This window comes from Somniosus microcephalus, chromosome 6 (assembly GCF_052327205.1).
Source record: "Somniosus microcephalus isolate GS21.2 chromosome 6, FLI_Smic_1.0, whole genome shotgun sequence".
NCBI classification, from domain to species: domain Eukaryota; kingdom Metazoa; phylum Chordata; class Chondrichthyes; order Squaliformes; family Somniosidae; genus Somniosus; species Somniosus microcephalus.
This window is the reverse complement of record NC_140992.1, coordinates 79558061-79580621: the sequence shown is the minus strand read 5'-3', so window position 1 is coordinate 79580621 and position 22561 is coordinate 79558061. Positions and strand designations below refer to the sequence as shown.

Sequence of the window (22561 nt, the reverse complement as noted above, 5' to 3'; positions counted from 1 at the left end):
ATAGATTAAGTGAATGGGCAAAACTGTGGCAAATCAATTTCAACATAGGCAAGTGTGAGGTCATCCACTTTGCACCTAAAAAGGATAGATCGTTAAAATGTCATGGAGAGGTACAGAAAATAATGAAAAAGGCGAATGGAATGCTGGCCTTTATATCTAGTGGACTAGAATACAAGGGGGTAGAAGTTATGCTACAGCTATATAAAGCCATAGTTAGACCACACCCAGAGTACTGTGTTCAGTTCTGGGCACCACACCGTAGGAAGGATATATTGGCTTTGGAGAGAGTGCAGCGTAGATGACCAGAATGATACCTGAACTCCAAGGGTTAAATTACGAGGAGAGATTACACAAACTAGGGTTGTATTCCCTGGAATATAGAAGGCTGAAGGGTGATTTGATTGAGGTTTTTAGAATTTTGAAAGGAATTGATAGGGTTGATAGAGAGAAACGTTATCTGCTGGTGGGGGAGTCAAGGACAAGGGGACATCACCTTAAAATCAGAGCCAGGCCATTCAGGAGAGAAGTTAGGAAACACTTCTTCATGCAGAGGGTGGTAGAAGTGTGGAACTGTCTCAATTAATAACTATAAATCGGAAATAGATTTTTATTAGTCAAGGGTTAGTAAGGGATATAGAGCCCAGACGGGTAAATGGAGTTAGGATACAGATCAGCCATGATCTCATTGAATGGCAGAATAGGCTTGAGGGGCTGAATGGCCTACTCCTGTTTTATGTTCCTATGAAACTGTTTGAAATATACACAAGTTAAATTTATTGGAAGAATTAAATTAACAAGAAACCAGAGGCACTTATACTTAAAAAACAACAAAGTCAGATCAGTCTAAAGAGTATTTTCCCCAGAGATATTTTTCTATACAGGCTTTATTTCCTATGCACGCAGGAATCCTTGTGGTATCTGGCAATGCCGATAATGTTTTATCTTTGAATGACCGTTAGGCCAGTTCTCCGTTGCTCTCTTTTCCACTGGGACTTAGTGCTTTAAAGATATTTAGCAAAAAGCCAGAAGTGCAATCCCACACCAGCAGCTTGTTATATTCTAAAACAGCACAAATAGAATTTTTAAAAAGCACTATAGAAGAGAACATTCATAGCTACACAGCTGACCAGGAGTTACATATCTGAAAATATTAAAATGCAGAATCAGCAACAACAAAAAAAAATTTTAATTGCAGATGTTGGAAATCTGAAAAACAGAAAATGTTCAAAGTATACAGCAGATCCGTCAACATCTGTAAAGAGAAAAGACAGATTAATGTTTCAGCTATAACCTTTTGTCAACACTGAAAACTGAAAGGAAGCATTGTAGTAGGGCACAGAAGAAAAGGGGGCAAGAAGAGATACTTTAATCATAGGGAAGAAGTTTATAGGTTGTAGGACCAGCAAATTCTTAATGTAAAAGCAGGGAATAGTTGGCTATAAAATGTCGTCTCAGTGGGCAATGAAAAGACATTAAAAAAGAACAAAAAACATGCAGAAAGCTAAGGAAGTGAAAAGCCATGGCAAAGGCCCACATGCGGAAAAATGTGCAGAGGACCGGAAGTAAAAACAGAAAATGTTGGCAGCCCCAAAAAGAGAAAAAAAGGGCATTTGATTAAAATACACCATTTTGTCCAACAAGTCAGCAAATGGACTCCTCTCCCCTGTAAAACAGAAGCCTAAAAGTGATGGAGGAAATAATGTGAAAGATCGGTGAGGATGGCACTCTTTCTGGTTCATCTGTGACTGCGCTAACAGCTCTGGTTCTGTTTCCTCCTTATTTACTTACAAGTGCCAGCAGGTGCTGGAGGGGAAAAATAGAACTCATGTACTTATATGTAACACATTTGCATGATATTTGTGACAAATCTTCCCCCATGTGTTGAGGCTGTTTATCAGGGTGTGTACATACCAGGGAGTATATTTTGCTCCTAGTGTTAATGGAATTGAAAAAGTAGATGTTACTGAACTCATGAGTAAAAGCTGAAATAGGCTTTTCTTCCGTTACTATCACTACTCTAATTTTTAGTCACATCACAGCCAAGAAAAAAGCTTGTAAGGGCTTCTTAATCACTTGAAAGACTTGTAAAAGACTATGCTGAGAAGCAGTTTTCCTTGTAAGATAATGAAAAGAAAGCTAGTACTTCTCTGGAACCTGGATTCATTTTTGATATATATATAAGTTTACCATGGTTCCGCTGCAACTTAAATGCACCCACTGCTGCAATACGGCTCACATGACTGATTCAAGATAAAAATTAGTGTTGATTTTCCTGGGTCCTGGCAGCGCTAGAGAGGGGAGCAGACCGGAAGAAAGGTGCAGCACACAAATCCCCTGACCCCACTAGCTGGCATGGTGGGGGTGTTGCTGAAGCGGTGCTGATGTAGCTGATTGGCTACCAGTTCCTGATGAGCAGGAAATACATGGGCAGGTTCAGGCCTTAAACACTGGGTCAAAGGATGGAGCATTGTTTGCGTGATTAACTGGAATAACGGTTGTGGTGAGTTCTGTACAGCTGGAAACTTCAGGAAAAGAATTTTGAAGAATGAGTGCACACTTGACCTCACGCAACCGAACCTCCTTCTTTGATGACGAGAGTATGGTGCCCCTGCTTTGAAAAAAGGAGGGAGGTCCTGTTCCCCTCCTCCAGCAAAAAAAGTCAGAGTGTGGGCGGGAAGGCTTGGCAGGAGGAAGTCGAGTCTACAAGTGTTGACAGCATGAGTATTAACCCCAAATGGTTGACAAGAACTGACTTGATGCACTTGTCATTGTGGAAGAAGACTGCACCCAATAAGAGGCAGAGGTTGGCAACTATTGGTATCACAGCAACAATTCACAAGGTTATATTTATGACGAATGGATTCCAACAATCTAGAGGTGATATCTATAGGGGGAAGCTGGAGATGAAGAAGCAGGAGGAATACCCCCAGCGGATTTGTGTACCTCAGCACCCTCAATGAATGTTCATGATCTAAAGTGGCATCAATGCAAGAGACAAAATAAAGCAATCACCGCCAGCAATCATTCTTCTAATGTCTTCTCCCTTTTATTCCTTCTCAGATGTTGTGAACCAATCAAGGTTGGACATTTCCCCCACCAGAAGATAAAGAATCTCGCTACCTACCTCATCACACCCTCCTGAACTCCCATCTCATGTCTATCCACCCCAGGGGAATTAGATAACAATGTCCAGAGAAATACAAGTGAACAGTGAAGCACAGGAGCTGAGGGACGAGGAAGAGGGCACCCCTCGTTGGAACATGTACAGAGCCCCCCACACCCCCCACCCCCCCCGTCACCAGCCCCCCACTCCCCGCCACCACCACATGAATTCTGATAGTGGAAGATATAGATCTATTATTTTATATACCTACCATTTAGCGAACTTGCTTAGATTGCAGGTAACTCTGCTCCTCCCTCCCCAAAATCCATCACTTGCAATTATTCACATTACAAAACACTTTGGCCGCAAAATTTGGCTCCTTTGCGCCAGCTGTTAGTGCTGGCGCAAAGATGGGGGGGGCGCTAATGGGGCACAAAGGGCTTATTACCTGGGTGGGGGCACCTCCCGAGAAATTCAGCGGGGTGCTACTGAGGCGCTAGCCGATAGCGCCGCGACCCCGCCAGTAGCGCCCCGGGCCGTTGCGCGTCGGCGATGACATCATCGCTGAGCGCCGTGACCCCTTAGTGCCCCACTGTGACCCCTTACCGCCCCATGGCAGAAATTCAGCTATGCCCCCAGAGGTTGTCACGGGTGGTGTCAGCGCCAGCCTCGCATGTCGCGAGCCGGGCTGACCACTGCTCACGAGGTGCTAATTAAAGGGAGGTGCGGCAGCGATGCGCGCCGCCATTTAATTTTGTTTGGACAAGCTCCAGGTCGGCCCTCCATGGCAGCCCTTGGTGTGGTCCGTGGCCGCCATCGCGCAACCCAGCACCGCATCTCGGTGCCAGGCTGTAGCCACGGCACAATGCCGCCCTGGTGGGCTAGTGTGGGTCATCGGAGGCCCTGCAGAGCTTGCAGCATCCCTCCCCTTTAACAGAAGGGAGGGGTGCTGAAACGTGTCTGTGCTACGCGTAGCGCTACCGCGCTTTGCGCCCCCGACATTGTCCCAAGAGGAAGTGGAGCGCCCGAGACAGCGTTTCGCTTCCTCGCCGGGACAGTAAGCCAAATTTAACGGCCGGGATGGTACTTCTGCACCAGGCGCTAAATCTCTGGTGATAATTCGGTTACTGCCCCCAAACGGGGAGTAACCGAATTTCGCCCCCTTTATTTTTTTGCTCTACTTCTGACAGTTTATTTATCGCGTTTGCTTATGCTTAAAGTAGGTTTTAAATATTTTACTCCTCCATGTGATTATAATGTCTGAGATTAGAATTAAATTGCCTCATATAATCCTCTGGCTCAGAACAATTAGCCACCCTCAACAACACAACAAGAAATCCTAATCCCAGCCAGTTATGAAATAGAAACTTAGAAACATAGAAGATAGGAGCAGGAGTAGGCCATTTGGCCCCTCGAGCCTGCTCCGCCATTCAATGAGATCATGGCTGATCATCCAATTTCAGTACCCTGTCCCTGCCTTCTCCCCCTATCCCTTGATCCCTTTAGCCTTAAGAAATATATCCAACTCCTTCTTGAATATATTTAACTAGCTGTAGTGCCCGGCGGTGCCGAGGGATTTTTGAGGGCATGTTGTTGTTGGAAGAGAGAGAGAGAGCGACTGGGGGGAAGAGAGAGCGCGACTGGGGGGGAAGAGAGAGAGCGACTGGGGGGAAGAGAGAGAGCGACTGGGGGGAAGAGAGAGAGCGACTGGGGGGAAGAGAGAGAGCGACTGGGGGGAAGAGAGAGAACGACTGGGGGGGAAGAGAGAGAGCGACTGGGGGGAAGAGAGAGAGCGACTGGGGGGAAGAGAGAGAGCGACTGGGGGGAAGGGGAGGAAGGGGAAGGGGAGGAAGGGGAGGAAATTGTTGTGCCGCCAGGATCAAATATGGCGCTGTTGCTTCCCCACATTGAAGTGCTGCCATGATCAAAGATGGCGGCAAGCAATCTGGTTGGTGCTGACTGGGAGTGTGTGAGAGAGAGAGAGTGAGAGAGAGTGGGCCGCTACGGACCGCCGCGGCCGGTCACCTGGTGGCTTTGGGTCGGGCTCTGGGGCGGGGTTGTTCACGCCGCGGGGAAGTTTTGCGCGCGGCGGCTCCCGGCACGGACCGCCGCAGCTGCTCACTTGGTGGCTTTGGGTCGGGCTCTCGGGCTGCGGGGGGGAAAGGAGAGAGAGAGCCGCCGCTCCTCCGGTCGATGTGTTGCGGGCCGACCCCTGATGAGCGCCCAATCAGCTGAGCCCGAGCCCCACGGTGACCGCAACTCTCCGAGCCCCGGCCGCCCCGCCCCGCTCTCCGAGCCCCAGCCGCCCCGCACTCCCGAGAGCCCCGCTCTCTGAGCCCCGCCCCCCAGCCCGAGCAGCTTCAAGACCGCCGAGCGGGGAAGAGAGAGAGACGCCGCATCTCAGCTGCTGGCTTCCCACGCTCTGTGCGTCACCTGCTGCGCGCGCACCCTGTGCATGTCCCGTGACCCTCGCGGCCGACGCCGTTGCCCCGGGAAACGTGATGGGGGGGACTGGGTGGGGAGGAGCTTACCAGAAGCCGTGGGACAATTACCTAGCTTGGGCGTGGCTGGGCAGGAGAGGCCCAGGCTTTGAGGCCTTACAAAAACGGGGAAAGGTAGGAAAAAGAATCATCAGGTTAGAGAAAATATTTACAAATGAATGAACTTTTTTTTTAAACAATTTAATAAAAGCAATTTTTTTTGCTGGAAATGTAGATTTGAAAAGAAACACGCAGAAAGCGGGAAAAAGAATGGAAGCAAGATGGCAGCCACTCACCTCAGTTCAGAACGATAAGGCCCGCCCACACACACACCGATTGGTCAATCGTCCTGTCACTCGACTCTAGGAGGGCCCGCCTGCATGCGTGACGAACCCACCCCTGCCACGCAGCGATTGGTGGACCGTCGGGTTGCTCGACCGTACGATTGGTCGACCTTAATGTCACTCTATGATAATGAGCGGGTAATGAGCGGAATTTTGAACGTTTTTTGGATACCGCGGATGCAATTTTTGTCTCGCCGAAACGTAAATACACTTATGACTGTTCTGGAATCGTAAGCTTTCTTTTCATGTAACGCACGTGTAGGTACGCTCTATAACTTTAGAGTGTATAGCCGGACAGACAGACAGACGGAAGGATAGACAGACAGATCGACCGCTTTATATATACTAGCTGGAGTGCCCGGCGGTGCCGAGGCTTTTTTGAGGGTATGTTGTTGTTGGAAGAGAGAGAGAGAGTGACTGGGGGGGAAGAGAGAGAGAGAGCGACTGGGGGGGAAGAGAGAGAGAGAGCGACTGGGGGGGAAGAGAGAGAGCGACTGGGGGGGGGAAGAGAGAGAGCGACTGGGGGGGAAGAGAGAGAGCGACTGGGGGGGAAGAGAGAGAGTGACGGGGGGGACGAGAGAGTGACTGGGGGGGAAGAGAGAGAGCAACTGGGGGGGAAGAGAGAGAGCGACTGGGGGGGAAGAGAGAGAGCGACTGGGGGGGAAGAGAGAGAGCGACTGGGGGGGAAGAGAGAGAGCGACGGGGGGGAAGAGAGAGAGCGACTGGGGGGGAAGAGAGAGAGCGACTGGGGGGGGAGCTGATATAGAGAAGGAGACCCGAAATGACCTGACACTGTCTCGGGTATATGACTTGACGGTGAAGGGATGGCCAAAACATGGCGACTCACTGTTGCCAGCATTCTCATCCAGAAGAGAACAGCTGTCAGTATGCCAGGGAACCTTGATGTGTGGATCCCGAGTGGTAATTCCACCCAAGTTAAGGGAGAGAGTGCTCAATGAGCTTCACAAAGGCCATCTGGGAGGGGTGAAAATGAAAAGCCTTGCTAGGGCTTATGTGTGGTGGCAGGGGATCGATCAGCAAATCGAGGACATGACAAAGAGCTGCTCAGGATGCCAGAAGGTCCAAAATGCACCACCACATGCCCCTCTACACCCATGGGAGTGGCCCTCATCTCCATGGCAACGGGTGCATATTGATTTTGCTGGTCCATTCATGGACTCAATGTTTCTAATAGCCGTGGATGCGCACTCGAAATGGCCTGAGGTGATCAAAATGTCGTCCACCACCACGGAGAAAACTATTGCAGTCCTACGGACCATATTTGCCAGGAACGGCTTGCCAGAGCAGATTTGCTCTGATAACGGACCACAGTTTGTGTCCGAAGAGTTTCGAAGATTCATGAAAAGGAATGGGGTAAGGCATTACACATCCGCCCCGTATCATCCAGCCACAAATGGATTGGCTGAGAGGTTCGTACAAACCTTTAAGAAAGCAGTAAGGGCCATGTGCGATGACGACATTCCACTGCAGCATAAGGTGGACAATTTCCTGTTAGCCTACAGAAATGTGACACATGCAGTCACCAACCAGACCCCGGCCATGATGTTCTTTAACTGAAGGTTGAGATCTCGTCTGGATTTGCTCAGACCAAATGTACGAAGAGATGTTGAGAATAAGCAATTCCAGCACATCAATGAGAAGCCGACAAGGAGCTTCAATGTAGGGCAACCAGTCTTGGCCCGCGACTACCGAACAGAGAAATGGCAACCAGGAACGATATGCACACGGCAGGGGCCGCTAATGTACACAGTGGATGTTGGGGAGAACATTGTGAGACGCCATGTCGACCAGATCCTAGAGTCACAGGAACGAGTCAACCCCATGCCTCGCGCACCTGATGATGAACCCGACATACAGTTAGCATCTACCCCAGAAACAGTAGCATCGGAAGCTGATGAACCAACTGACGACAGGGGGCCTCCGCACCAAGAACAAGACACTCAGGAAAGGCGCTATCCAGAAAGGATCAGGAAGCCGCCCGAAAGACTGAATTTATAAATGGACTATTTTCAGTTAATGTGCATGTTAAAAGTGTTAATTGTTAAATGAATGCTATGGTACTGTCAATCTAAAAGGGGAGGAATTGTAGTGTATGTACCTTTAAGGGGAGAACTACTTTTTACAGCTCCTGTATACTGTAGTACCGGCAGCGACCACACCTGTATATAAACCCTGAGTAGGGATCTGTACATTTAGTTTTAGAGTAACCCTCATCCAGTAAATACCTGTTGATTGTTCCCTGCAGTCTTGTGTCTAGTTATTTAAGGACACACAACATCAAAATACACGGATCTAACATCGGGAATTCTGTTGCCCCCTCCCAAGAGTCAAATTGCTGCTGCTGCTCAAAATTGCTAAAGTGACCAAGCCACTGAGCCTTTTCAGTAGCACAGAATCCATACAACTCATGAACAAAAACTATAAAAGGATACACTCATAAACAAATTCCTTGCAAATTCCTGAAATGCAAACTCACAAAAGCCAGTTTTCAGTATATAAAACCTAGGATTGTAAGTGGCACTCTAAGCATTAAAAAAAGTACTGTGCAGCTCCATTTCTGACATTTAGCGGTAGAGACCTTTCAGCTTTAATAAGACAAATATGTACAAGGCACTTAATGGTAACCAGCGCCGATATTAAATTTGTACAGTGTGTATGCTGATAGGTTTGGCAGTTTTCCAATCCAGTATTATGTCCATATGAAACCTGAATCACCCAAGTTCAAATATAATTTTTGAAGTCAAACACTTGTCTTTTACTAAACGTAGCAGAGGCTTTACATAATAGAAAGAAAGTTTGCTCATGTCTATCTTCAGTCTACTTGTTAAAGACACAAGCATTAAGTGCTGTGAGAACACAATTATTGCTTTTGATGGCAGCCATTTTTTATTCATTTGTAGCAAAACTGAAAATTTGTTAATTGAGGAATATACTTTGCTTGAAGCACTGCATATACATAAATAAAAAATCCTTCAATTTTGTGGTTTCACGCAGCAGAATTCAAAACAAAAGTTTAGAGAGGGTAAGTGCTCAGCTGCAATTTTATTTCTACAAGTTAATGGACACATTATTGGCAGAGTCTTAACTTCCTGCATGGTCATATATTCTTTTTCATTGAAAGCTGTTTGCATCCCTTCCTCTAAATGATAGACTGTGTGAAAGTTGGGTTCAGAGCCATACTGATCAGGAAGCTGAAGCAGTCAACTTGGCAGAGGTGGTCGTGGTGGGGAGCACTTCAATTTGCCTCAGCAGCGAGTGTTTATAGAGCCCTTGAACCATAGGCGTTTACAACACAGTGGAAGACCATTTGGCCCATCATTTATGTGCCGAATCTTTGTTAGAGCAATCTGGAATTAATCTCACTCTCTCCCCATACTTTTGAAACCGGCGGAAAATGGCAGCTGGCGAAAATGGAATGTCAGGTGCAGGAGGCCTCCAGGGTCCTCGGCAATTAGTTAAGTGGTTGAGAGGGGCTTCGGGTAAACCACTTGGTTGGAGGGGGAAAGCCCAAAGCAGGGCAACCGCTTCCTCATGCAAGCCTCCTGTTAAAAGTGCAGTCAGGCCATAATGACATCATTAGAGTCCGATTGGCATATTTCAAGAAGGAACCCGTTGGTTTCTGATGGATTGCCCCACTCACCTGCTCAGCAGAGCAGGTTAAAATCGTAACCCATGGGAAGACAGCGGGACCTCAGCGGTTAAGTCCCACGGGCAATTTTAACTTCCCCTCAGCCCGGTTTTTGCCATGTGGGCAGTTACAAGTCCACAATTCTTAATGCTGACAAAAGTGTCCTTTTTACAAGGCTCACCAAACCAGAAGACCAGCTTTCAGCAATGAAAAATCCTCAGATGGGAAAAATGCCAAGTGATTTATCATCATAGTTTGTGCTACCGTAAGTAAAAGCCTGCTGGTGATTGGGCATGTAACCTACAGAAACAGCAAAAAGGTACGAATGACTGATGACTCCTTTTGAGAAGTGGCTGTGTCATTTTGACCAAAGGCATCCGAAGGCAGAAAAGTTGCCTTCGCAAAATTATTTTTTTATTTATTCTCAGCATATGGTTGCACTGGCAAGGCTCCATTTATTGCCCAGCATTAGTTGCCCTGAGGAGATGTTGGTAGGCCGATATAACAACAGAAAATGCTGGAAAAACTCAGCAGGCCAGGCAACATTCGTGGAGAGAGAAATAGAGTCAACGGGGTCGATTTTAACTCGGGTGCGGGGAATTGTCGGTTCCCCGAATTTGGTGTTTCCCACATGAATCTAAATGGGTGTGTGAGATTGATGCAATTTTAACTCAATTGGCCAACTGATTTCCAACGTGTAGGAACCCTTGGCAAATGAGTATTTCCAGTCAGAAAGTCGCATAATATGACGTCATTATTGCTGCTGCTTTTAGGGTCTGCAACAAGCCTTGCTTCTTCTGCAGGCTGCCAACCTTTTGGCATTTGCTGATACACTGAGCTGGAAGCAGAATGGCAAGAGAAAGACCGAGGTTTGCACCCCGTTTTGACGACATTGCCCTGCAGGCTTTAGTGGAGGGAGCAAGAGCTCACAAGGAGGTGCTCTTCCCTTCATCAGCGAGGAAGATGCCTCCCCAGCAGACAAAGGCTGCGTGGCTGCAAGTGGCAGAGGAGGTCAACTCTTTATCGGCTAACCGCAGAACCTGGATACACTGCAGGAAGAGATTTCATGACCTTCAGCACACTGGAAAAGTGAGTATGAAGTTCCCATCACTCTCAATCTGATCTCCATTGCCTCTCCTCACCAGCACTCAGCTTTAGCAATCTCTTCCTCCACATCCCACTTGACACTGACATCCATGCACCCTTACCCATTCCCTCTCTCTCTATGCTCACATTCACCTAACTATTCGACTATGCAGCCCTCACACTCCCTATCACTGTGATGCTGTGAAAACAACTGACAACACACAGGGAGGGCCCTTGGTCTTGCCACCTCACTCCATCTTTGTCTCCTTCTAAGCATCTATGCTATGGATTCTCTACACTCACTCCTTCATTCTCACTCAAACTCCACTTGTCTCCCTCATTGCAGGAAAAGAGAGCTCACAATAAAAGAGAACGAGCGAGAACAGGAGGAGGGACACCATCAGTAGCCCACCTCACCCCCTGGGAGGAGGCGGTACTGGAGATCGTAGGATTGGAGGATGAGGCGCAAGTGGGGGACGGACAGATGGGTGCATCACAGCAAGCTGGTGACAGAATAGTTTTCCATCTCTCTCATTGACATTGCATAAGTCGTTGATAATGATTCTGAAGCTATAACAGATGAACCTATAATCATCTGCAATATGCAATGTGCATGTAACCTTGACCTCACATCTCTAACTCTTTCCTTTACTCCCCCAAAGGACCATCGAGAGCCCCCATCCCCACTGTCCAGGAGGAAGAGCCTGAGCAGCCAGACTCCTCAGAGGAATCTGCAACTTCTGAGGGCGCAGCATCAGCAGAATTCAGCGCACCTAGCACCAGCGCAGACACTCACAGCTTGGTGGGACCTTCGGGACATAGAGTAGTGTTGTCACCTGGTGTATCACAGCTCACAAGTGAGCATCAGCAGATTGTGGAGACAGGGACAGCAGGGGAGAGTTCTCGTCGGCGGGCGCAGGACTCTGCCAGCTCAGCTCAGCTGCATGTCAACCCTCTGCCTCTGGGTCTATCCATAAGATCAGCGGGGCTGGAACTCCAGGAACAGATGCAGGAGTCTCTGGCAGGTTTTGTCTCCAGGGTCGATGTGAGTGTGGAGTGAATTGAGGAGTCCATAGCGAACATGAGCAGAGCCTTTGTGGAGTCATTGGCGCATGAACGCATCACCATGGAAAGGATGGCAACCTCCATGGAGGAGAAAAGTCGCCAGGGTATGGAAAACATGGTGAGTGTTCATAATAGAATGACATCTCTTGAGGAGCGATGGGCATCTATTGAACAGAGAAACCAGACCTTCATGGAAGTCCTTCTGAGTAGGACTGCCAGTGCAGATACAGGTCCCCATGGTCCCCTGATATGCAGCAAGGTGCTCTCAAGCCACTTCCAAGCACTGGCCCCTTCTGGCCTGTGCAGCTTCAGGTGGGTGAGCAGCAGCCTGGCGCTCCTGTTGCTGCTGATGTTGTTCCTGGTTCTGCTGGTGCCGCGGCTGGTGTTCGAGCTCATCTAATGCCCAGAAGGGAAGGAAATAAATGGCTCCCATGTTTCTGGTATATGCCTCCGTTGAGGAAGCGCTGAGTGAAGGTGGCGAGCGGGGTTTCACAGGAGGTCACACTGGAGATGTGTGTGAGGTTCCAACCTTCCACAGGTGTGGTTAAGCCTGGTAAAAGTTGCCCCAGGACTGAAACAACAAAGTCCTGCCACCTACAAATGATGACTGATCAAATCTCCTCTTTAATGGTTGACCTGCAGCTGATAGTCAGCAAGCCAATAGTGTTCATGCCAGGTTTCACATGCGTGATCCCCACCAGGCGTGTTTTACGTGGGAAAAGGGTTAAAAATGCAAGGGCCTGTTAAAATGGGATTATTAAGGCCAATTATTGCTGATTAAGGGCCTTAAAGACCAGTCCCGCCTGTTGGAGGCGGGACTGATTCGGGACCATCAGACACGCCTGGGTTAAAATGGCTCGGGGTCGGGTTCCAGGCGGGGGGGGGGGGGGGTCCCGACCCCCAGGTTTTGCGATTTTAACCCCCCACATGCTTCAAAGCCCGCTGCACGGCTGAGTTAAAATCCTGCCCAACGTTTCAGGTCGAAACCCTTTGTCAGGACTGAAAAAACAGAGGAAATGAAACAGATTAAAAGGCCGCTGTCTCTCATTCTGCCGCGCATTTCACACATAATCTAGGGCCGTCTTTTGTCTCTTTGCTAGTCCTATCATTATCTCGTCTCGTTTTGAATACCTCTTAATGGCCTTGATTTTCATTGGGCCGTGAGGCGGGCTTTTAGGCGTGCGGGGGGTTAAAATCGCAAAACCTAGGGGTTGCAACGCCCCCCCGCCTGGTTCCCGCCTCCACGCCATTTTAACCTAGGTGTGCCTGATTGAGCCGAATCAGTCCCGCCTGCAACTGACGGGACTGGTCTTTAGGGCCCTTAAACAGCACTGATTGGCCTTTATAATCCCATAGGCCCTTGCCTGTTTAACCCTTTTCCCACGCAAAACGCGCCTGGTGGGGATGACGCCTGTGAAACCTGGCATGAACACTGTTGGCTTGCTGACTATCAGCTGCAGGTCCAACATTAAAGAGGATATTTGATCAGTCATCATTTGCACGTGGCAGGACTTTGTTGTCTCAGGTCTGGGGGAACTTTTAGAAGGCATAACCACAGCTGTGGAAGTTTGGAGCCTGACACCCATCTCCAGTATGACCTCCTGCGAGACCCCTCTCGCCACCTTCACTCAGCGTTTCCTCAACTGAGGCACCTACCAGAAGCATGGGAGGCCTTTTTTTCCTTCCCCTCTTGGCATTAGAGGATCTCCAGCCCCATTCGCGAAATGACACACGCCACAACTGCAGAAGTTGCCATCAGAAATTTTATTTACAATAACCAACTGATGGCATTTTAAAAATAAACACATTTCACCAAATGACTATCCTTGTGACTATTAGTGCTTTATTTTCCTCTTACGCGTGCTCCTACGTAGTGGTTCCCCTGTGACTTCAGCAGATGTGGAGGCCCCTTGCTCACTTTCCTGTTGCTCCTGTCTCGACACCTTTGGCGGGCATCCTCTGGGATGGCGAGTGCTCCTGCGGCTGTGCAGGGGTTGGGACCTCTATCTCCGTTGGGTGCGTACTCCGGCGGGGCTCTGACCGAGGGCTCAGCAGTGGCATGGAAGTGTGAGCACTTGGAGAGGAGCCCCCACTTCCTTGAGGGCTGCCACCAACCTCCCTCTCATGGGTCAGGTCCCCCTCAGTGCCTTCAAGTGGCTTGAGAGCACCTTGCTGCACATCAGGGGGGCCATGGGGACATGTATCTGCAATGGCAGTCCTACTCAGAAGGACTTCCATGAAGGTCTGGTTTCTCTGTTCAATAGATGCCCATCGCTCCTCAAGAGATGTCATTCTATTCTGAACACTCACCATGTTTTCCATACCCTGGTGACTAACCTCCTCCATGGCCGTAGCCCTCCTCTCCTCTACTGTAGCCAGCCTTACCACGGAGGCAGCAATCATTTCCACGTAGGTAGCCATCCTTTCCGTGTTGATGCGTTCATGCACCAATGACTCCACAAAGGCTCTGCTCATGTTCGCAACGGGCTCCTCCATTCGCTCCACACTCGCAGCGACCCTAGAGTCAAAACCTGCCAGAGACTCCTGCATCTGTGCCTGGAGTTCCATCACCTCTGATCTTACGGATGGACCCAGAGGCAGAGGGTCGACATGCAGCTGAGCCGAGCTGGCAGAGTCCTGCGCCCTCCAACGAGGACTCTCCACTGCTGTCCCTGTCTCCACAATCTGCTGATGCTCACTTGTGAGCTGTGATACACCAGGTGACAACTCTACTCTATGTCCCGAAGGTCCCACCGAGGTGTGAGTGTCTGCGCTGGTGCTGGGTGCGCTTATTTCTGATGACGCTGCACCCTCAGAGGTTGCAGATTCCTCTGAGGAGTGCAGCTGCTCAGGCTCTTCCTCCTGCACCGTGGGGACAGGGGCTCTCAATGGTCCTGTGGGGGAGTCAAGGAAAAAGTTAGAGATGTGATGGCAAGGTTACATGCACATTGCATTTTGCAGATGATCATAAGTCCATATGATGTAGCTTCAGAATCATTATCAGCGACTCATGCAATGCCAATGAGAGAGATGGAAAACTATTCTGTCACCAGCTTGCGGGGATGCCCCTGCCTGTCCTTCCCCAACGTCCACACCTCAGTCAGCCCCGGCAATCTCCAGCACGCCTTCCTCCCAGGGGGTGAGCTGGGCTAATGAGGGCGGCCCTCCTCCTGTCTTGGCTCGCTCTCTCCTGTTGTGAGCTCTCTTTTCCTGCAATGAGGGAGACAAGTGGAGGTTGAGTGAGAATGAAGGAGTGAGTGCAGAGATTGCATAGCATAGATACTTAGAAGGAGGCAAAGATGGAGTGAGGTTGCAATACCAAGGGTCCTCCCTGTGTGTTGTCAGTTGTGTTCAAAGAATCAGAGTGAGAGGGAGTGTGAGGGCTGCATGGTGGCATCGTTCTGTGAATGTGAGCATAGAGAGAGAGTGAATGGGTAAGGGTGCATGGATGTGAGTGTCTAGTGGGATGTGCAGGAAGAGATTGCTAAAGCTGAGTGCTGGTGAGGAAAGGCAATGGGGATCAGATTGAGGGTGATGGAAACATCATACAGTACTTACTTTTCCAGTGCGAAGAAGGTCATGGAATCTTTTCCTGCACTGCAACCACGTTCTTCGTGTTAACCCCAAGGAGTTGACTTGACCTGCCACCTGTAGCCACACAGCCTTGGTCTGGCTGGGAGACCTCTTCCTCCCTGAAGAAGGGAAGAGGACCTCCCTGTGGGCCCTAGCACCATCCAATAATGCCTGTAGTGAAGCCTCATCAAATTTGGGCGCAGATCTGGCCCTCCCGCTGGCCGTTCCTCCTGCAGGCTCCTGTGCCATCTTAATGTTGAAGGTTGGAAGCCTGCAGAGGAAGCAAGGCTTGCTGTGGACCTTAAAAGCAGCAGCAATGATGATGTCATATTCTGCAACTTTCTGACTGGAAATACTCAATTGCCAAGGCTTCCCACACGCTGGAAATCAATTGGCCAATTGAGTTAAAATTGCATCAATCTCACAGACCCATTTACAATCGTGTCGGAATCACTAAATTCGGGGAAACCGCCAATTCCCCGCACCTGAACTAAAATCGAGCCCAATGTCTCTTCACTTCTCTTTTGTTCTTTCATCCCCATTTCCCAGCCCCCAAACTGGCCTTTTAATGTTTCATTTCCTGTGTTTTTTCAGTCCTGATGAAGGGTTCGACCTGAAATGTTGACTCTATTTCTCTTTCCACGGATGTTGCCTGGCCTGCTGAGTTTTTCCAGCATTTTCTGTTGTTATTTCAGATTTCCAGCATCCGCAGTATTTTGCTATCATACTAGATGTTGGTAGGCCTTCTGCTTCAACCTCTAGTCCTTGTAATGACAATGCTCCCACAATAGTGTTAGCTACAGAATTCCAGCATATTGACCCAGCAACGATGAAGTAAGAGCGTCAAAGTCAGGATGGTGTGTGAGTTGGAGGTAATGCTGTTCCCACGACATTGTTGCTTTTATCCTCCTCAGTGGTAGACAGTACAGGAGAGCAAGGTGCTGTTCAAATAACCTGGTCAAATTGCTGTGGTGTACAAACTCCAGCCACATGTCAGCGGTGCTGAAGGGGGTGGATATTCAGTCTAATAGTGGGGTACCAATTAAGTGATTGTCCTGGATGGTATCAAGCTTCTTGAGTGTTGATGCAGCAGCACCCATCCAGGCAAGTGGTGAGTATTCTATCACAATCCTGACTTGAGCTTCGAAGATGGTGGGGAGGCTTTGTGGGGTCAGAAGCTGAGCGACACCTTGCAGATTACCCAGCCTCTGCACTGCTCTTGACACCACGGTGTTGATATAGTGGTCCAGTTCAGCTTCTGGTTGTTAGTGACCTGGGGTATTAATAATAGGGGATTCTATGATGGTGGTACCATTGAAGATCGGAAGGAGATGCCTGGGCTTTCTCTTATTCGGGATGGTTATTACCTGGCACTTAGGTGGCATAAATATTATCTGTCATTGGATGTTGTTCAGGTCTTGCTATAGGCTGGCATGAGCTGCTTCATTATCAGAGGAGCTGTGAATGGAGCTGTACAGTGTAGAATAGTCAGCAAACAGCCCCACTCCTGACCTTATGGAGGGAAGTTCATTGATGAAGCAGCAGAAGATGGTTGGGCCATGCAGAGTTCCCCAAGGAACTCCTGCATTGAAACTTATAAAATTCTGACAGGACTGGACAGACTAGATGCAGGAAAGATGTTCCCAATGGTCGGGGAGTCCAGAACCAGGGGTCACAGTCTAAGGATAAGGGGTAGGCCATTTAGGACAGAAATGAGGAGGAATTTCTTCACCCAGAGAGTGGTGAACCTGTGGAATTCTCTACCACAGAAGGCAGTTGAGGCCAATTCATTAAATATATTCAAGAAGGAGTTGGATATATTTCTTAAGGCTAAAGGGATCAAAGGGTATGGGGAGAAAGCAGGGACCGGGTACTGAATTTGGATGATCAGCCATGATCGCATTGAATGGCGGAGCAGGCTCAAGGGGCCGAATGGCCTACTCCTGCTCCTATCTTCTATGTTTCTATATTCTGGGCCTGTGATAGGTGGCCTCTGACAACCACAGCCATCTTCCATCACATCTGGTGTGACTCCAGCCACTGGAGGGACACCCATTAACTTCAATTTTGCTCGGACACCTTGGTGCCATACTCAGTCAAATGCTGCCTTGATGTTGAGGGCAGCTACTCTCATCTTTGCTGCCTATTCAGCTCTGGCCTTCTTTTCTGGAACAAGGCTGTGATGAGGTCTGGAGCCAAGTGCTACTGACGGATCCCAAATTGAGTGTCACTGAGCAGGTTATTGTTGAGTAGGTGTCATTTGATGGCACTATTGATAATTCCTTTCATCACTTTACTGATCATTGGAAGGAGGCGGATAGGGTGGTTATTGGCCATGTTACTTTTATCTTGTTTTTTGTGGTTATCTGGCCAATCTTCCACATTGTCAGGTAGATGCCAATGTCATCGTTGTATTGGAACAGCTTGGCTCGGGGAACAGCTAGCTCTAGTGCAGAGGTCTTCATCACTACATACGAGTTGTTGTTAGGGCCTACAGCCTTTGCTGTGTCCAGTGCACTCAGCCACTTCTTAATGTCATGTGGAGTGAACCAAATTGGCTGGACACTGGTATCTATGCTATCTGCAGAGACCTTAGGAGGATGCCAATTAGAATCATCCACTCAATACTTTTGACTAAAACCACTTGCAAAGATTTCAACCTTGTCATATGCTGGGCTCCATCATGATTGAGGATAGGGATGTTCATCAAGCCTCCACTTCCTGTTAGTTGCCTGGCTGTCCACCACCATTCTCGACTGGATGTGGTAGGGCTACAGAGTTTTGCTCTGATCTGTTGGTTGTGGGACTGATTAACTTTGTCTATAGGCTGTTACTTTTGGTGTTTAGCATGCAGGTAGCCCTGTGCAATCACTTCACTCGGTTAATTCCTAACTCTAAGGTATGCCTGGTGCTGCTTCTGGCATGCTTAACTATATTCCGTTTTAAACCAGGGTTGGTCTCCTGGCTTAATGGTGATCAAAAAGTGAGGCATGTGCCAGACCATGAAGTTACAGATTGTGGTAGTATACAATTCTGGTGCTACTGATAGCCCACGCTGCCTCAAGGATGCCCAGTTTTGGGTTGCTAGATCTTTCCTTAGTCTGTTCCACTTATCACAGTGGTAGTGCCAAACTAAACGATGCAAGATGTCTCATTGTGGAGACAAGACTCTGTCTTCACAAGGACTGTGCAGTGGTTGCGTATATCAATATTATCATGGGCAAGCCTGTCTGTGACATGTAGGTTGGTGAGGAGAAGGTCAAGTAAGTTACTTCCTCGTTTTGGTTCCCGTACCACCTGACACAGGTCCAGTCTTGTAGCTATATCCTTCAGGACTCGACCAGATCGGTCAGTGCTGGTATTACCAAGCCACTGTGGGGCTCATCTAAATGCAATGGACTTAATATTTCTGCCATCAAACACCGCCTCTGTGATACAGTCAATGGAGGCTGGAGTGATTTATGTTATGAAACAGTACTATAAGAAATGTGATGTGTAAAATGATGGCATGCATGATGCTGGCATGTCATTTACAGCAGATGGTCTGCAGGCAATTTATATAATCCTTCATTGTGTGAGGAGCTGAAAGCAGAACCCATTGCCAACTTATTTTGGCACTGCAAATTCTTCCCACTAGCAGAGGAAGCAACCTAATCTGATACAGCCAAGGATCCACACAGGGACCAACAGCCCACTCTAAAGCAGTGAACCTCTTTCCGCAAATATGTTCTCTGTTGCAACTGCCATAGACATGAGCTTTGAATCCATTGTCATCAACAACAACTTGCATATATATAACACCTTTAACTTAATTCCAATGCACTTCACAGGAGCGTAATGAGATAAAAATTGAGATCAAGGCAAAGGAGGAGGCACTGGATGGGTGATTAAATGCTTGGTCAAAGAAGTAGGTTTAAAAGAGTGTCTTAAAGAAGGTGAGGTTGAGAGGTGGCAAGGTTTAAGGAGGGAATTCCAAAGCTTAGGGCCTAGACGGCTGAAGGCATGGCCACCAATGGTGGGGTGAAAGAAGTGGGGGATTCACAAGAGGCCAGAATTTGGAGCAATGCAGAGTTCTCGGATGGTTGTATTCCTGGTGTTGATAAGGAAGTGCTGGCATCCAGATTGCTGGCCAACACAAAATTGCTGACATTGTGATGGAAGCTGCTAATGGGAATGAGAGTGAGGAAGACGCTCACACAAGTATTTCTAGTGAGCAAACGGAGGTAAAGGATCCAGGCACCACCTTGGTGTCTAATTCTCTGCAATTGCTGATGAAGTAGCTGACAACTAAGCAGATGCCCAGATTGAAATTTTCCCTGCACTAAAGAGAATAGAAAATCTTATGGAAAATATGCTATCAGCAAGAAGCAAACCTCACTAAATAATTTACAAAATGACTGAGCTTTACATTGCACAGTTTGTACAGCGCATTTTAAAAATTGCTCTGATGTTTGTCAGTGTTCCTGTAATAGGAACATATGAAAACAACAAACAAGAAAGGATCTGCTGGTCTGTCAAGCCTGCCCCATACTTTCATGGTGGAACTTCTGCAAACCATGACTGCCATCCACCCTCACCCTCACCCTCACCAGCCAACCACACAATCGCCTGAGATGCAAAAATGCAGAGAAAGAAAAAACTTGGAAATTCTTCTCTGACCCCCAAAGGCAATCAAACGATTTCCAGGAGATGCCAGTGACTGGGGATACATCCAGCAATATCTCACCTACATTTTATACATAGTGATGTAGTCCACAGTTAGGAACTACACCAGCTCCCTTTTAAATGTGTGCAGCAAATCCGCACTCACTGCATGAGCCGGCAACTCTGTGGAAAGTACAGTACCTCCTGACATCTCGCCTAGTTCTTTGCTTATGTAATTTATACTCACTCCCTCTGGTTCTCCCTAACCTATCTAAATCAACTAGCCTATCCACATGGACCAAAGCTAATCCTTTCATTATTTGAAAGACCTCAATCAAATCTTCTCCAAGTCTCCTTTTCTAGAGTAAGAAGCTCCAGCTCTCTCAGTCTCGTGGTAACTAAGGACCTTCAAACTAGGTATCGATCTCGTGCCCCTCCTGAGGGTATTATATGAGCATATTTGTTTATTATTATTATTGAAAGCACTGTCGTCGTTTCTTATAATTTCCAGAACTGAAATGCAGTATCATTCATGGTAAATAAGCACCAACTGGCGAACTCACTACTCTGGAAGGTGCGGTTCCAGTACAGAAAATCAAAAACACCAGCGATAAGCACCCCAGCTACTCTGGTTATGGGCCAGTTCACAGAATCACAGAAACCCCACAGTGCAGATAGAGGCCATTTCGGCCCATCGAGCCTGCACCGACACATATCCCACCCGATCCCCGTAACCCCTACACCAACACATATCCCACCCTATCCCCGTAACCCCACGTATTTAATCCCCCTAACACTAAGGGTTAATTTATCATAGCCAATCAACCTAACCTGCACATCTTTGGACTGTGGGAGGAAACCGGAGCACCCGGAGTAAACCCACGCAAACATTTGTTTCTGTACTATCACTTTCGATTGAATAAAACTTATACTCTTGCTGCAATGTGTTTTATTTGTAAATTGAGATTTGCAGTGGCGTGTTCTTCAGTCGTTCGTTACTGACTTCAACGTTGAAAAGCAGCAAGTCTGCAATCTGCAGGATTCCCTTCGCAGCACCCTGAAATCAACCCCTGGCAGGTAATGTAAAGGGAAAACTAACAACTGCTTCAATTACAGGTACGTCATTGGCCAGGTTTAAACATGTACAGTATCTTTGATTATTTCTATGGTGATCTATTGGCACCTGTCCATCTGTGCAAATGAGTATTCCTGCCAATCGTTGATCTAACTACAACTCACAAAATACTTGTTTTCCCAGGTAGAGAGGGAATTTCGCGAATACCAAATATTTGCAGCACGTTCTAAAATGTAGCTATTAATTTGCATTCACGGGATTCCGGGAGCCGGAGTTACATTTCTCCAGATGTATCCAGGTGAGAGAAACACGCGCCCTGTGTCCAGGCACAGATGGGGCGCTGCAGCCTCTGCCCACCGTGTGGCTCAGCCGCCAGTCTCCACTGTTTGCTGTAAATAAAAAGCACATCACCTGTTCCACAGGTGAGCTTCCGAACAATACACACAACGGACCTTTTTCCTGGGAGACCCGGAGGTGTTTTCGCAGAAAGAAATGCAGATACTCTGATTGTAAAATTCACAAGGGTTGCTTTAAGTGTGGAGTTTGCTGGTTACGACCTCCGATTGTTGCATTAATAATAAGTCTTTGTTCCAAAAACATGGCGCCAAGGACAGTGCACAGCACCACGTTACTCGTTCAATCTCCAAAACAATAACAATGGGACCCGGCTTCCACAGCTACAGGAACTTAGCCACGCAAACAAAGAGGAAAACACTTCTGCAACCCCCCTAAAATATCCACATTTACAACAGCCTTTATGAATATTTTACTGTAATCAGGCATGTGCTGTTATAATTGTAAACCCAACTATATTCAACGGCTTGTTATGATCATCGCATTATACACACACACAAGCACCTGGAATTTCTCTTGTAGTATATGTTAAACTAAGTCTCCACTGACCTGGCTTGCATTTCTTCAACTGAGCAGTCTGCAACCATTTCTATCCATTAAATGCATAAGATAGCACTCGGTGCTTATGATTTTAAAAGGGGGTGGCGGGAACGAAGACTCCTCCTCCAGTGAGGACAATTGAAACCGCAGAAAGTGATGCGGAGGGGACAGAGAAAGCAATACAGGCAATGAGAGCTTTTCTTGAATGGACAGGAAGCAGGGTTAATGAACGGCGAACTGGAACTCAGCCAGCGTTCCGAGTGAATACAAGGAAACGGCTGTGAGTACAATGAGAGCGGAGAGTGAATACTGAGCTGTGAGAAGAATGAGACTTGTGAGTGCAGTGCTTTAGGTGTAGAACAAGTTTAACTACTGTAAATGTAAGTTGTGTTCTGTGCCGGCAGTCACCAAAGACCCAGCTGGTGAAGAGCTACTGACACTGTCTTCATAAAATGTCTTTTTGCGAATCTTTTTTTTTGCGAAGGGAGAGGAGCCAAGTTTTGTTTTTACCACAATTACACCACAACCGAGTGTTTCAACATGAAGGTTTTCCAGATGCTTTTCCACGAAGATTGGATATCACTTTATATAATAAGCTAATTAAAAACAAAACAAATGCTGCCGCTACATCTTTTTAAACGGGAACGG

General features: G+C 47.8%; 1 protein-coding gene across 2 annotated transcripts in view; it reads right to left on the bottom strand.

The window, feature by feature from the left end:
• LOC147115828 (uncharacterized) overlaps positions 1-22099 on the bottom strand; it is a 124391-nt gene extending 102292 nt beyond the window's left edge. Inside the window, exon 1 of one of the 2 annotated variants that reach the window (XM_085990423.1) lies at positions 21923-22099. In XM_085990423.1, coding sequence (XP_085846549.1) covers positions 21923-21960 — 38 coding nt within the window. In that variant the 5' untranslated portion in view covers positions 21961-22099. The remainder of the gene's footprint in view (positions 1-21922) is intronic. The other variant, XM_085990422.1, reaches the window with a different exon arrangement.
• Between the last annotated feature and the right edge of the window lie 462 nt (positions 22100-22561).